Source organism: Elaeis guineensis, chromosome 10 (assembly GCF_000442705.2).
Source record: "Elaeis guineensis isolate ETL-2024a chromosome 10, EG11, whole genome shotgun sequence".
Taxonomy (NCBI): Eukaryota; Viridiplantae; Streptophyta; class Magnoliopsida; order Arecales; family Arecaceae; genus Elaeis; species Elaeis guineensis.
The window spans coordinates 77023763-77037471 of record NC_026002.2 but is presented as its reverse complement, the minus strand read 5'-3'; the positions used below and the strand labels follow the sequence as shown (position 1 = coordinate 77037471).

The 13709-nt window shown below is 37.6% G+C and overlaps 1 protein-coding gene across 1 annotated transcript; it reads left to right on the top strand.

Annotated features, from left to right (window-relative positions):
* The first annotated feature begins 338 nt into the window (after positions 1-338).
* Positions 339-2543, top strand: LOC105034370 (AT-hook motif nuclear-localized protein 20). The gene has a single exon (XM_010909503.4). It carries the CDS (start codon positions 1349-1351, stop codon positions 2303-2305), a length of 957 nt encoding a protein of 318 aa, XP_010907805.1. The 5' UTR covers positions 339-1348; the 3' UTR covers positions 2306-2543.
* Positions 2544-13709: the final 11166 nt, after the last annotated feature.

Below are 13709 nucleotides of genomic sequence, written 5' to 3'. Positions count from 1 at the left end.
CAACAGCCCTAAGGAAGGCACTCACATTGGGTGCGGAACACGTATTAGTGGGTTAGAAAAACGGTGATTATGGATTTTGTCCTAAATCGGAGATGGGCGGTTCTTCTTTTAGAGGAGTGGGCCTCCCTTTTTATTGATGCCCTCTCCCCTCCGATCTTGGCATTCGATGCTGTGTCGGGACTGGAGACAGTGACGTGTTCCCACTCCCCACCCACTTCCTCATGCGCACGTTACCCCACATCACCTCTCAACCTCCCCCGCCCCTTCCCCACCTCTCGATGTCGACCCAAACAAGCCCAAACCTTTATTAACTCAAGATCCCATACCAGGCTAACAAACCAAACAGGGGGGGTATTTGAGGGAATATATCATAATCCAAAAGAAGAGTAATCGATCTAAGGAAAGAGTAATAATGCATTACCCCAGGGATAGCATGTTACAAGAGAGAGCAAGAAGAGGGAATAGCTGGATAACTGGATAAGTACGATGGTCCTCTCCCCTTTTTTTTTCCCCTCCGATGAAGGATGGATCTGGAAAGAAAGAAGCATAGCTTCTGATAAGCCACCGCAGAAGTAGAAGCAGCGGCAGCCTGGGGCGGCGGGGGTATCCTATACTTGCCGTGAGCCGTGGAGTCAGAAAGCCGAGATAAATAAAGAGCACAGCCAGAGTCTTCACAGGTTTATTTATGAAAGAAAGCTGAGACACCAAGTCTTCAAACTACAGATCTCGTAGTCTATGAAATCGGTGCATCTCTATGGTTTAGAAGGTGCGTCTTAGAACTAGTCTGATCTACGATTCTTACTTGCTTATGTTCTAGGATCCTTACAGAGGGTGCAACTAGTGTGGTTTTGGTTGCCTAATTCAATTCATATAAACGACTTTCCGGTGTCCCATGGAAATATAGTTTAATATTAATCCTCTCCAGCTCTCTTTCTGTTGTTTTGAAATATATATTTTGGGAGATCTGGTAAAAAGCGAGGAAAGCAAGTCAGTTGGCTTTGATCCCTTCAAGGGAAGAGTTGTAAGGAAGAGGAGGAAATTCTAAGGGAAGCTCAAATTTTGAAATTAATGAGATGTTTTGTTCTTGGACCCATAACTCTTCAGTTTCTTTCATCAAGGACTACCAGCAGGAAGTCAAGGAATATGGAAGAAAATGGAAGTGAAGAGTAGAGAATAAATTGTTATCTGGATCCTGCGGTAGATGAATAAATTTAATAAGGGAGTAGTAGAAACGGCAAGCTATAAAAGACGAGAAACTTAGTATAGGTTCCCTTGTCTTAGTTGGTCTATTGAGCTAATACTCGAAGAAGAAAAGCTGGCGAACCGGTGGTGGGCCGGCAGCGTGGCCATGGGAGGTGTCGACCCGGTCATCACCTCTCCGACCTCGGCCTCTCCTCTCCACCTCCGCAACTTCACCAACTCCCACCTCAGTCCTCATCGGCCGGACCAAGACATCAACCCCACCACCACCAACAGCAGCGGCAGCAACAACCACCCCAACGACGACGAAGCCAACGCCGACGACCAGTCCCCAGACAATGGTTTCGATGTCGCTGAGGCCGGATCCGCAGGCGGAGGTGCCTCCGGCCGCCGCCCCCGCGGCCGCCCTCCCGGATCCAAGAACAAGCCGAAGCCGCCCATTATCATCACCCGGGAGAGCCCGAATGCCCTCCGCTCCCACGTCCTGGAGATCGCTAGCGGGACCGACATCATGGACGCCATCGCCGTGTTTGCTCGCCGGCGGCAGCGCGGTGTCTCCATTCTCAGCGGCAGCGGCGTTGTGACTGACGTAACTCTCCGCCAGCCTGCGGCCCCACCGGGGGCCGTCGTCACCCTCCACGGCCGCTTCGAGATCCTCTCCCTCTCCGGGGCCTTCTTGCCGGCACCATCGCCGCCGGGAGCCACGGGGCTGACCGTGTACCTCGCCGGCGGGCAGGGGCAGGTGGTGGGGGGCAGGGTGATGGGGGAGCTGGTGGCATCGGGGCCGGTGATGGTAATCGCCGCCACGTTCACCAACGCCATCTACGAGCGGCTGCCACTGGGGGACGAGGAGGCCGAGGCGGCGGCCGCAGAGGTGGCCGCGCCCGGGGGAGCGGAGGGGATGGCAACTCTGCAGCAAAGCCCCCCGGGGGGGCACGGATCGGCGTCGCAGCAGTCATCGTTTGGAGGGTTGGCGGCGGTGGACCCGTCGTCAATGCCAGCGCTGTATAACCTGCCACCGAATCTGCTGCCCAATGGCCAGATGCCACACGAGGTGTTCGGCGCTTGGGCTTCCGCGGCTCCTCGTCCTCCACCGTCCTACTAATATAAGTCCCCCTCTCTTCCTTCCTCTCTCGATATATAGTTGAGCCAATAAAAAGGGAAAAATGTTTATGCTTCTTTGTTTCCTTTTACTATTATTATTATTATTATTATTATTTCTGTTTGTTTGTTTAATGCTTGTGTCGATGTCATTGCATGTGCTATTTTGTAAACTATCCATGTACTACTGTAGAATTAGACGATTCCAATGCAATGTCGCCTTTTTTTTTTTTTTCTGTCTATATTTTTGTGCAAGTTTCAATTGAATGTCCTATTCTTTTCTTCTTCTTTCTCTTTATTCTACTCTTATCATTTAGAGTATGTTATTTTTCTTTGATGGTTTCATAGCTAGACCAGGAGAGTTTGGTTTTATATATATATATATATTTTTTTTTTTTTAAGGAGTCGGTTTTGTAGCCAGAGATGAATGGAAGAGAGGAGAGGTGATGAAGCTATTGGATTCATCTCCATGGACTTTTACAGGGTTGGGATTTCGAGGAGTCTTGGAGCTTCAATTTGGAAGACATGGAGGCTGGGGTGGGATTTTGATGATTGCTGTTTCGTTTGGCCTCTTTGCTACGACCAGACCCAGCTATAGCTTATTAGATTTGACAGCTCTTGGAGTTTTTCATGTCTGATGCAATGTTCCGGTCGATAGAAAATAGACTGGCCGACTCTTTTATGTGCCCTCTTCCTCAAGAAACAAAGGCCTAATGCACATCCCATCCTTAACCCACTCTTAATCTTCCTGCAATTGGTTGCTTCTGTTTCCTCATCCTTTACCCGTGGATAGATGTATCAGTTTCATTTCTCAATAAAGATGATGGGCAACCATCTGTCTTTCCAAAAAAAGAAAGAAAGAAAAAAGAGAAGAACCAAGGAAGGAAAACCTTCTGCATCCCATCAGCCATTTTATTAAGAGAATGAATAGGAACAGATGCTCGTTTTCTCTGTGAATGAGTGCAATTGTTAACATGTGATACAACAACTTAGAACAAGAAGTAATTCTTTGTAGTTTGGTTGGTTACTTTTTCTTTCCTTTTCTTTTGGGGGTAGTAGAAAGAAGTTAAGTGTGGCATCTGTTTCTTGCTCATTTCTTTAATTTATTGGAGCGAGGTAGATTGGTAAATGTAACAACTCGGCGAGAATAGGATGAAGCCAAAACGTTAGGGTGAGATATTCCTGGAAAAGACTTAACGTGACTCAAGCCATTTGCATCTTTGACAAACTAATTCTATCTTGATGCAAGTAGGACTTGGTCTTTCTTGTTTCACACACTATTGTACCGTAGCCAACTCCTTGTTTTTCATAGATTTGGTATCAAGTGGCCTCAGTTCTTGTTCTTTCACGTTCATACTCTTGTTCGCTTGCATTCGCATCCAATTGGTTGCTTTTATATTTATAATAATTTTGGAATTTGGGTGAATTTGCTGGACTATATTGCCTATAACACAATCCAATTTCTTCAAGGACTGGCTTTACCAAATACCAGTTGTGACTTGGATGGTTTGTGAAAACCTAATAGTTAATACCGCCCAAAAAATAAAAAGTTAATATTGTACCGAATTCAACTTTTTAAGAACATCTCCTGTGGTTTGTTCCAATCATGCGCATCAGCATCCTTGTCTTCATTTCACCAAGAAGACAGATCAGTCTGGTATAAACAGTTTGCAGATCATTGGCTTTCTTGGAGTATCAGTCACTCAACTTATTACATTATAATGAAAATCCATCAAAACTGTGTAGATGGGTCACACCTACACCTGCCTGCTTTATTCTTCACTAGTTCTAACTATTTGGAACATTTTAAGGTCACCTGCCTGCTTTATTCTTCACTAGTTCTAACTATTTGGAACATTTTAAGGTGCATATATATATTGTTGGTGGAATTTGTTACTGAAAAAAAATACTTGTTCATGTATGGAACTTCATCAACGTTACAAAAAAAAAAAAAAAAAAAAAAAGACAGTTTTCAGCAAAAGTGAAATTTGGCTTCATCGACGCAAATTTGTAGAGTGAATGAGTGTATTGTGCACTGTGCTTAGTGTTTTTTTACATTGACTATTTGCCATTGGGTTTTCCTTCTAATTCAAAATATTGATCATCCTTATCTTCATTGTAGTTCAAATTTCTTGAACCATAGAGTGGTAAATTGTTTTCATGTTTTATCCATTGCATTTGAAGTTGGGTGTGTCATGTTAATGCCATGCTGGAAAGTCTGATTTTAACTGTTCAACATCACATCTGATCAAATGGAATGCATTCAGCTCCGTCTACCTAGAAATGAGCTCTGTCTTTTTTGTTGAATGGCATCATCATCTGTTTCAATTTATTTTCCCAAAGTTAGCTGTGACATGACACCAAAAATATGGCTTAGCTCTCAATCCATAAAATTGCAGGGAGAACAGAGAAAAACATACATCGTAATGCAAGAAAAGCTAATCCTACACAAAAGGGCTGAGAAGCCCCACATTAGAAAGATCCACAGTAATGTAAGAAGCAATGCCATGCCATTTATGTGAAAAGAGATTACCAAATATGAAAAATAAGTCATGATGATATCATACTTAGGATTAGAAGAAACTAATCGGAAGCTTGCATAACTCAAATTCATATCAACTTCACCGTTCTAGATAGATTGATTGAGAATAGATCCTGGTGAACTCTAGTAACTGCAATTTAACAATCTAAGAAGATACACTACTGAATCTCAGAAATGCTGACTCAATCGCCTTACTTGAAGCCACTACCTTCTTAATAAACTAGAATAAGCCACCATCTTGTTAATTTTGATCGATATCGTTCATTATCTAAGCAATTTGCTATTTCAGTCCCCAGCTATTTGGATTCCGAATTGAAAGCTTTACATCTAATGATTTTGGATACATTTTCTGATTGCTCATGCTCCCATCATTATTCTCAAAAAATGATCAAGACACTTTTCTTTTCTCACCTGGAATACCTAATTGAAGCAAATTCATGAAAACTGTGGTCTCAACATGATGACGTGTTATGGTTTATTGTAAATTAATAGCTCACTTGTTTATATTTAAGTATATATACTATGACAGAAAAAAGGTATATATAATGAGTCCAATTAATCTACTTACCTGACTTTATGCACCCTAAGAAAGACCTGTACGTGCATAAGAAATTAACCCTCGATGTTATAGACGTCATGATTATAATTTAAGCATTATAATGATTTAGAAAAAGGCGTGGGCACACAGTGGCATGAAGCCCATGCGACACGAGCAACCAAATGCAATGTTAGCAACACTATCCAAGTAAATGTAATCTCTCGTACTTAAAGCTAGTAAATGTAATTCATTAATCATTTTTTGGAAAATTTTGGTCATCTATGGCTTAATTACAGATGGTTCTTGGATTTGATGTGGTACCTTCTATGCCAATATTCCTTCATGGCCTGTATCATATAGAATCTTGAATCTCATATTCGTGCATCATAAAATTTTCTGTGTTTCTAATCATACAGACTTGTTGGTGATGAGTTCAGATTGCAAAAGTATTTGCTTTCTGGCATATAATCTGTCGAATTTTTGTTTCAAAAATTTTTGTGACTTATTTTTTATAACTTGGCTTTCTTCAATTTGAGGATTTTTTGGTTTCTGTAAGCCTTATATTGATACGAGAGATCGTTTATTGAAGCACTTTTGATCATATAATACAAACCTCCTAACCTCCATTTTCTATTTGTACCTCAAACCAACTAGATATAACAAAATAGTAATTGGTTTTGCTTGATTAGCATCATTCTATTTCAAAAGGAAATATTCATTAATTACTTTATAATCAAAGCATGTTAGCAGATGCAAGTTCAGATTATTGTTTTAGTAACTTAGTTACTTATAAGATTATTTTCTGTAATTTCAACTGTCAGTGATCATTAAGTTATATGTAATGGATGATTTAGTCATACCGAACAATTATTCTTTTCTTAAAATTCCTCAAATAATTTTCTTTGGTTTCCATTAGAGTCCATCTCTTCCAATATTGTTTAATAAAATTGTCCACACTGGGGTGGCCTTCCATTCTTTACGAACAGGAATGCAACAATTTCCAAATGCATATGGCCAAAGTGTACATGTATCTCTCATATATCATTGCTGTTTATTTATTGTTTTAAATCCCATAGCTAGATAAGGAATATCGGGAATGACTGTGATATCATTAGGTTCACTGTCGTTCCATATTTTGAATGTTTGCTTCTCTCATTCATCAGATAAACAACATCTTTGAGCCTGTAGAATACGTCAGAGTTCCAAATGTGTTCTCCATACTTATGAATTTTAAAGCATCAGTACCGTTGCCTAGAATGAATCAACTGATCTTCCATTTTTCCTTTAGCTATTCAATATTAATTCATTCATTTTTTTTTTTTTTTTTGTCATAAGCCTAAGGTTGAGAAGTTTTTAGCAGTCATATACCTTCCGGTAATGGAGGAAATGAAACTGATTGTTGTCTGCATCTCTATCCAAATAGTCTCGTCCAACGGTGTTCTAGTTAATATTATCAGTGTCAATAAATTGAGGGTGTAACCGAAGCGGTCACGTTCTATTGAGTAGGTAAGTCTTGAACGAGCCTCAATATAGATTGGTGAAAATAAATTAAGTATTGTTTTCCAGGCTGCATATCGTTGTCTGAGCCTAGTCATTGGATCAAATTAACTTTAATGAATAACTAATTGATTTCTCTTCTTTCGATCGTTCTTCCTACCATTAATTAATAATAAAATAAATTATTTTAATATATAAGATATAAATTTCAATGACTTTTTGCTATTATGGCATTCTCCACTATAATTTTTTATTCCTTCTGGGCATTTCATCTGAAAATAAGAAATTCTACTGATACAAAAAAAAAAAAAAAAGTCTGGTTTTGTTATTGTTTCTATGATTACCTTTTAAATGCTAAAGTCCTGTCTATTATACATTAGAGCCTTTCTTTCATTTTATTAAATGTTATTGTTAACTCTTGGCTTTACCCATTAATTATACAATTATAGTTCTTTTCACTTTAGATTATGCTTTACTTTGATATCTAATAAAGCAACCTGTCTTCTTGAGACTAAGTTGATGTTGGATAATTTTGTTGGGTACTTCATTGGCTCAACGACAAACTGACTTGACTCGAGAATTTAAAAAGAAAAGGTGCTTCTTTGACCATTAATTCATAGCGGTATCTTAAACAACCTAAGACAACTAAAAATTCATTTTGAAATGAAAGCATGGTATCAAAGACCTATCTTTGGCCATTCGTTCATTCTTGTTTGGCAAGTACTCTTTAATTTGCCTTCACCTAAGTACAAAAACGATATCATCCTTATATTGCATGACTACATGCGCTCATCTACCCCTTATGTGTAATACCTTATTATGGATAGCCTTCTCACCCTGCCCAAAGGCCTACGGACATTCACACGTGAAGTGAACCATGAATTCATCAACTATTACCTCTCTGAGAGAATAAATTTGAGGTTCGCCAGATTGGCTACAAACCAAGGTGAGGTCCAAGTACTTATCGTGTCCGTTGGCCGAACTAGTTAATTGTCCCCCATGAGTGACCTCTCGTCTCTCATTCCATGCATTTAAGTTGTAACAAGACTTTATCTTCTCCTTGATGGCCCATCCCTGCACACTTGAATGGATTGCTCCAGAAATACCCATCCTTTGAATTCACATGGTTTCCTATATATTAGGCCCGTGCAATGGATATACGTGATGTCATTCTGGATGGGACATGTGGTGTTGGAGAATGACTAGCCATGTTTCTTTCTTTCAATTTGTCTGAAACAAGGGGTGCAACTTCTTGAGAGGTTGCGAGGTTTTCTTACTTGAGCTGAGAGAGATTGATGGAAATTAGGAGCTACGATAAGCCTGGGCATGGACACTTTTGCGTCATTGGGATATGCATGTATTTAATTGTTTCACAAACTTGGGACCAGCTCAAAGTAGTATGGAAAATTATGGTCATGTAGCCCACACATGAGTGTTAGATTTACCGCAAGCAAACAGGTTTCATCGCCCTTCTTTTGTTAGAGATTTTATATTTGAAGGGTGTAACACCCGGCCCATTTGAGCCCTCGACCAAGTCCAAAAGCCCAAAACCCATAAAAAAAAAAAAAAAAAAGGAACGAAGAAGACACTCAGCGGGAGTTTTTTTCCACCCAAATCACCGGAGGAGAAGTCGAATCCGAGGGAGATTCAACCTCCCCTCCACTCTATGAGACCCTCCTCTCCCCTTCCTAAACAATCCACGATGATCACCGGCCATCCTCCCTCTCATTTCCCCTTGATTTCTTCCGTTGAAGCCGTGACCTCTCGTACTCGTGCTCGCCAGAAATTGGAGCCGACGATGCTACTGAAACTTGAGGTAAGCCCTTCTCCTCTTTCTTTCCCTCCTTTCCACAGTACGGTGCACTCTCGCCGGCCGTCGAGCTCGCCAGAAAATTCATGAAAAGGATGAACCTTGTTTTGCTTGTTTCGGCTGGAACCTTTTCCTCTCTTTTTCGGCCACCGACGTCGTCGGTTGTGGTGTCTCATCCCTGAGATCGAACCCTCATCTCTCTCTCTCTTTCCTTGAGTGCTTGGCCATCGGCGACCTGCCAATGGTCGGAAATCATGAAGAAAGGGGACGAATCTCCTGTTTTTCGAGAAATTAAAAAAAAAAACTTCGCCGATCGAACTTTGCTATCACCCGGCCTTGCTCCGTTACCGTCGACCGGACGCCACCCACCTCATCGAAGCACGGGCCACTGGGGGGAGGACCTCGTTGGTCTTCCCCTGCTCGGCCCAAGAGAGGGCTGTGGGAAGAAGAAGAAAGAAGAGAAAAAGAAAAAGAGAAAAAAAAAGAAAAAAAAAGAAGAAGAAAAGAGAGAATTTTTTCTCTCTCCTCTCTCTCCTTTCTCTCTCTTTCCTCTCTCTACCTTCTCTCTCCATCTTCTCTCTCTAGATTCTTTCTTTATTTTCTCTCTCTAAGCCTTTCTCTCTCTTTATGAATTTTATCTTTCTAAAATCTTTCTCTTTCTCTCTCTAACTGCATCACGGACTCTAGGATAAACTTGAGATAAAAATATGATGATCAGAGATTGCTCTGAAATTCGTGCAGTAGATTAGATCTCGATCCGATTTATATTCGAAATTGATAACATCAATCATGGTTAATTCATATTAAGTCATCATGATAGGACCTCTAATGATCTCGATCATGATTATCTCATTTAGAAGGTATGAAGATTCTCTCTCCACTTTCTCTCTCTACTTTCTCTCTCTAAAATTTTCGCTCTCTAGAATTTTTTTCTCTCTTCATAGATTTTCTCTCTCTAGAAGTCTTATGGACCAATGGAAGGTCCAGATACTTAGATGAATTCTAATTTTGGTTAATCCTAGGAGAGGTCCTGGATTTGTGTAATTAGGATCAATTATCGGTAATTTCTTCATATATAATTTTTATATTTGATCAGGATCATAAAGAGATACGATTGTTTGCATAAGATGTCGAGTGGAATATCTTATTTTCAAAATTCATAAATCAAAGAAGAACATTGATTTCTATTCTTGGATCAGTCACCGGTAAAGGTAAGAATCCATGTACATGATCACTATTATATATGCTATTTTACCGTTGATCTTGCGTCATTGATTTTGCATCGTCGGATTTGAGATCGATAAATTTATTATATCTGAGATACTGTTATTTGATTTTGAGCATGAGTATGTTATGTCAATATATATGTATCAGAGATTGATGGCATGATTATATGGATATAACATATCTAAATTGATCATAATGTAAGTCGAAATTGATTTGATGAAATCAACATATAATGATTAAATAAAAAAGAGAGATATGGTTTGGACTAGCCTTGTTATGTAGATCAGCCGGCTAGGAGCTTATGCCTACGACAGCCCACCAGGAGCTTATGCTTGGGACAGCCCGTCAGGAGCTTATGCCTGGGACAGTCTCCACTGGCTTACAGATGGATCAGCTGGCCAGGAGCTCATATTTGGGACAGTCCGTCAGGAGCTTATGCTTGGGACAGTCTCTCACGGATTTTCATACGTGGGACAGCCGATCAGGAGCTCATCCTGGGACAGCCTTGAAAGGCTTTTAAGTGGAAGTTGATTCGGATGATGACTGAGGTATAGACTTGGTTAGTCTAGAGTAAAAAAGAAAAGATTAAAAATCATGTGATTATGAAAAGAAAAATGAAAAATAAGACATGAAATAATTATTGAACAAAAGTGTTTCACCTGTTAACATATGATGATGCATCTATTTTAAGAAGATAGAAAATTTATGGATGTTTACATTATTCTGGACATTGAACATGAGATTTTATATTTTATTGCTTATCCTTATTTTCAGACTATATTACTATATCAGTGTGATATGAAAATTCTTACTGGGCTGTAAAGCTCACACCTCTTCATCTTTCTTTTTCTTCTCAGAGTTACAGGATGTTTATGATTGACTATGGCTTGGACTTACGGATGAGCAGATGGATAGATAGAGTGTCATAGTACCTGATCAGAGGATTGAAAAAATTTAATATGTAATTATGCAAGGTTTTACGAATTATTGTTGAAATTAATTGTTATGGATGTTAAGGTTGTAATGATTTATTTTAGCCTTGCATATTCTTTAGGGCTTGCTCTAAGGAGTGTGTAGTCATCACGTATCCGACCCGAGTGTTGGGTTCGGAGCGTGATAGAATGGTATTAGAGCATAGGTTATGATCATTAGGGATTATGATATAACTGATTAGAATATTACAGAGTAAGATCAGAGCTTAGGTTATGATCACTAAGGATTATAATGTAAGTGATTTGAATATGACAGAATGGTATCAGAGCATAGGTTATGATCATTAGAAATTATGATATAAGTGATTAGGATATGATAGAATAATATCAGAGCTTAGGTTTAAGATCACTAGAGATTATGAAGTGATATCAAAACTTTATGTAAGATCAATAGGATGTGATAGAGTGATATCTGAGTTTAGAGCTTAGGTTACGTTCATTTGAAGATAATGATACAAGTGATTAGAATATGATAGAACAGTACTAGAGCCCAGGTTTAAGGTCACTAGAGATTGTCATATAAGTGATACCAAAACTCTAGAATTATAATCAATAAAGTATGATAGATAATATCAAAGTTTAAGGTTATAATCATTAAGAATGTGATAGAATGATATTAGAGTTTAGGTTATGATCACTAAAGAATATAACTTAAGGTATTTGATCTTAAGGTTATAGTTATTCAAGATAGTGACTTTAGACTATGATCATGAAGAACATGATAGACATAAAAGAAATGATTCAGTAATTGAATTTTGAATTAATAGATATTATGATAAAATTTATACATAAGTGGTATATGATGTCTATAATAAAATTGATGAGTTATATCTTGGATTTCAATTAGTAAGGTTGACTTAAGTATGAGAAGAGTTGATCCTGGAATGAAGTGCAAGGTATTGATAAGTTATATTGAGTATACTAGATGATTTTGGAATGTTAAACTTATATGATTGAAGATCATGATATTTTTTTTAATTTCGATGATAATTATCCGAGTATTATAAATTTTAGACTTATCAAAAGAAAGTTAATTAGGGTATGGTCTAAGAAGAAATTGTATCATATAAGAGAGAAATATTTTTGAGTATTAAACCCATAAGAGATCATATATGAAACTCAATTTTAGATGAAAAATATACTTGAATTTTATTATGAGAATATGAGATACACATCTTGGTGAAATTTTTGGTTATTCAAAATATCATATTTGGATGTAAATCTTTTGATCTTTCAAGTTGCATTGAATTTCAAGTCAAAAGTTACTTTTCTAAGTGGATCTAAGGAATTTTGATAAATTGAATAAGAAAATTGGTTTTGTTAGAATATGATATATACGTTATGATGAAATCTTTAATAATTCGTATTATCATCTTTGAATTAAATTTTTTAATTTTTTTTATGATTGTTGAAGATAGTGAAATGTATTAATTATTCAAGTCAAAGTTTGGATTTCTGAATTAAACTAAGATATCTTGCTAGTGTTAAATTTTGAATGACTTATACAAGGGATAAGATTTTGTATGGATTTATCGATTAATATTAAGAGTTATGATGAAGAGAGTTCTACAAGAATAATCAAGTTGATTCTACTTACAAAGATGTTGGCTTGAGTTCTTCTAGTTTGTCAAGTTAGAATTAATTATTTTAAATAAAAAAGATTGATTTAAAAATTATCTAAATGATTGTAAGGTAAATCTAAGGTTAACTCTAATTAATTTTAGATATATTGGATTTTTGAGGAGTGATGAAGTTTATACAATGATTTCAAACATAAGAAGTGGATCAAGATTTAATTTTAATGTGCTATGCCCAATAGATAGTAAAGACAAAGAAACTTAAAATTTTGCTCTAAGTTTTATGAGAAATTTGAAGTTTGGATCAGAGTGCGCAGTAAAAGCATGGTGGTTTAAATCGATTAGAAATATTAATCCTTTGATTCAAAAGATATTATGGAATACATTAGTTGTAAATAAGGAAGGATTTTATTGATAATGAAAGGATGCTACAGATCTTGATCTAATCCGATCATAGCTAGATAATTTTTATCAGTAGGTTATTTTATTGTAGATAATGTCAAGAAGAACTCTAGACATCTCAAGTTTACAGCTTGATAGTTCTGTTATTAGTCCAAACCTAGAATATCTTGACACAGATCTCATATTTTTTTAATTTAATATTGTTACTAGAACTGACATAGAAGATTGAGATTTTCTTAAGATGAAAGTCTATCTATTAAATTTGTTGGAAGGTCAAAAGAAGAAAGAAATTGATGATTGTGAAGAGTGCCCGATGTTTGGCCTTTATTTATTTTTCTATTATAGGCAGTCTAAAATAATTATGAACTTTGAGTGGAATGTATTAGATAAATAACTATACTATTTTAATACAAGATCAAAATGTTACTGTTCTTCAAAAAAAAAAAATCAATATGAAGAGAATGAGTTTGAGACCTCACATAATTTTATTATATCAAAATCTTATGAAACAAATATTATGTAAGGCAGATAATTAAAAGCTTGAGAATGACATGAACAATGTATACTTTGAAATATGTATCTCGAACGATATAATTTAATTTTGAGGATGAAATTATTTGAAAGGGGGAAGAATGTAACACCCGGCCCATTTGAGTCCTGGACCAAGCCCAAAGCCCATACAAAAAAAAAATGGAACGAAGAAGACTCCCAGCGGGAGTCTTCTTCCACCCAAATCACCGAAGGAGAAGTCGAATCCGAGGGGGATTCGACCTCCCCTCCATTCTATAAGACCCCCCTCTCCCCCTCCTAAACAACCCACGAT

What these genes read in the sequence shown, in the direction of transcription:
- LOC105034370 (XM_010909503.4), top strand. Translation starts at nt 1,349, where the DNA reads ATGGGAGGTGTCGACCCGGTCATCACCTCTCCGACCTCGGCCTCTCCT.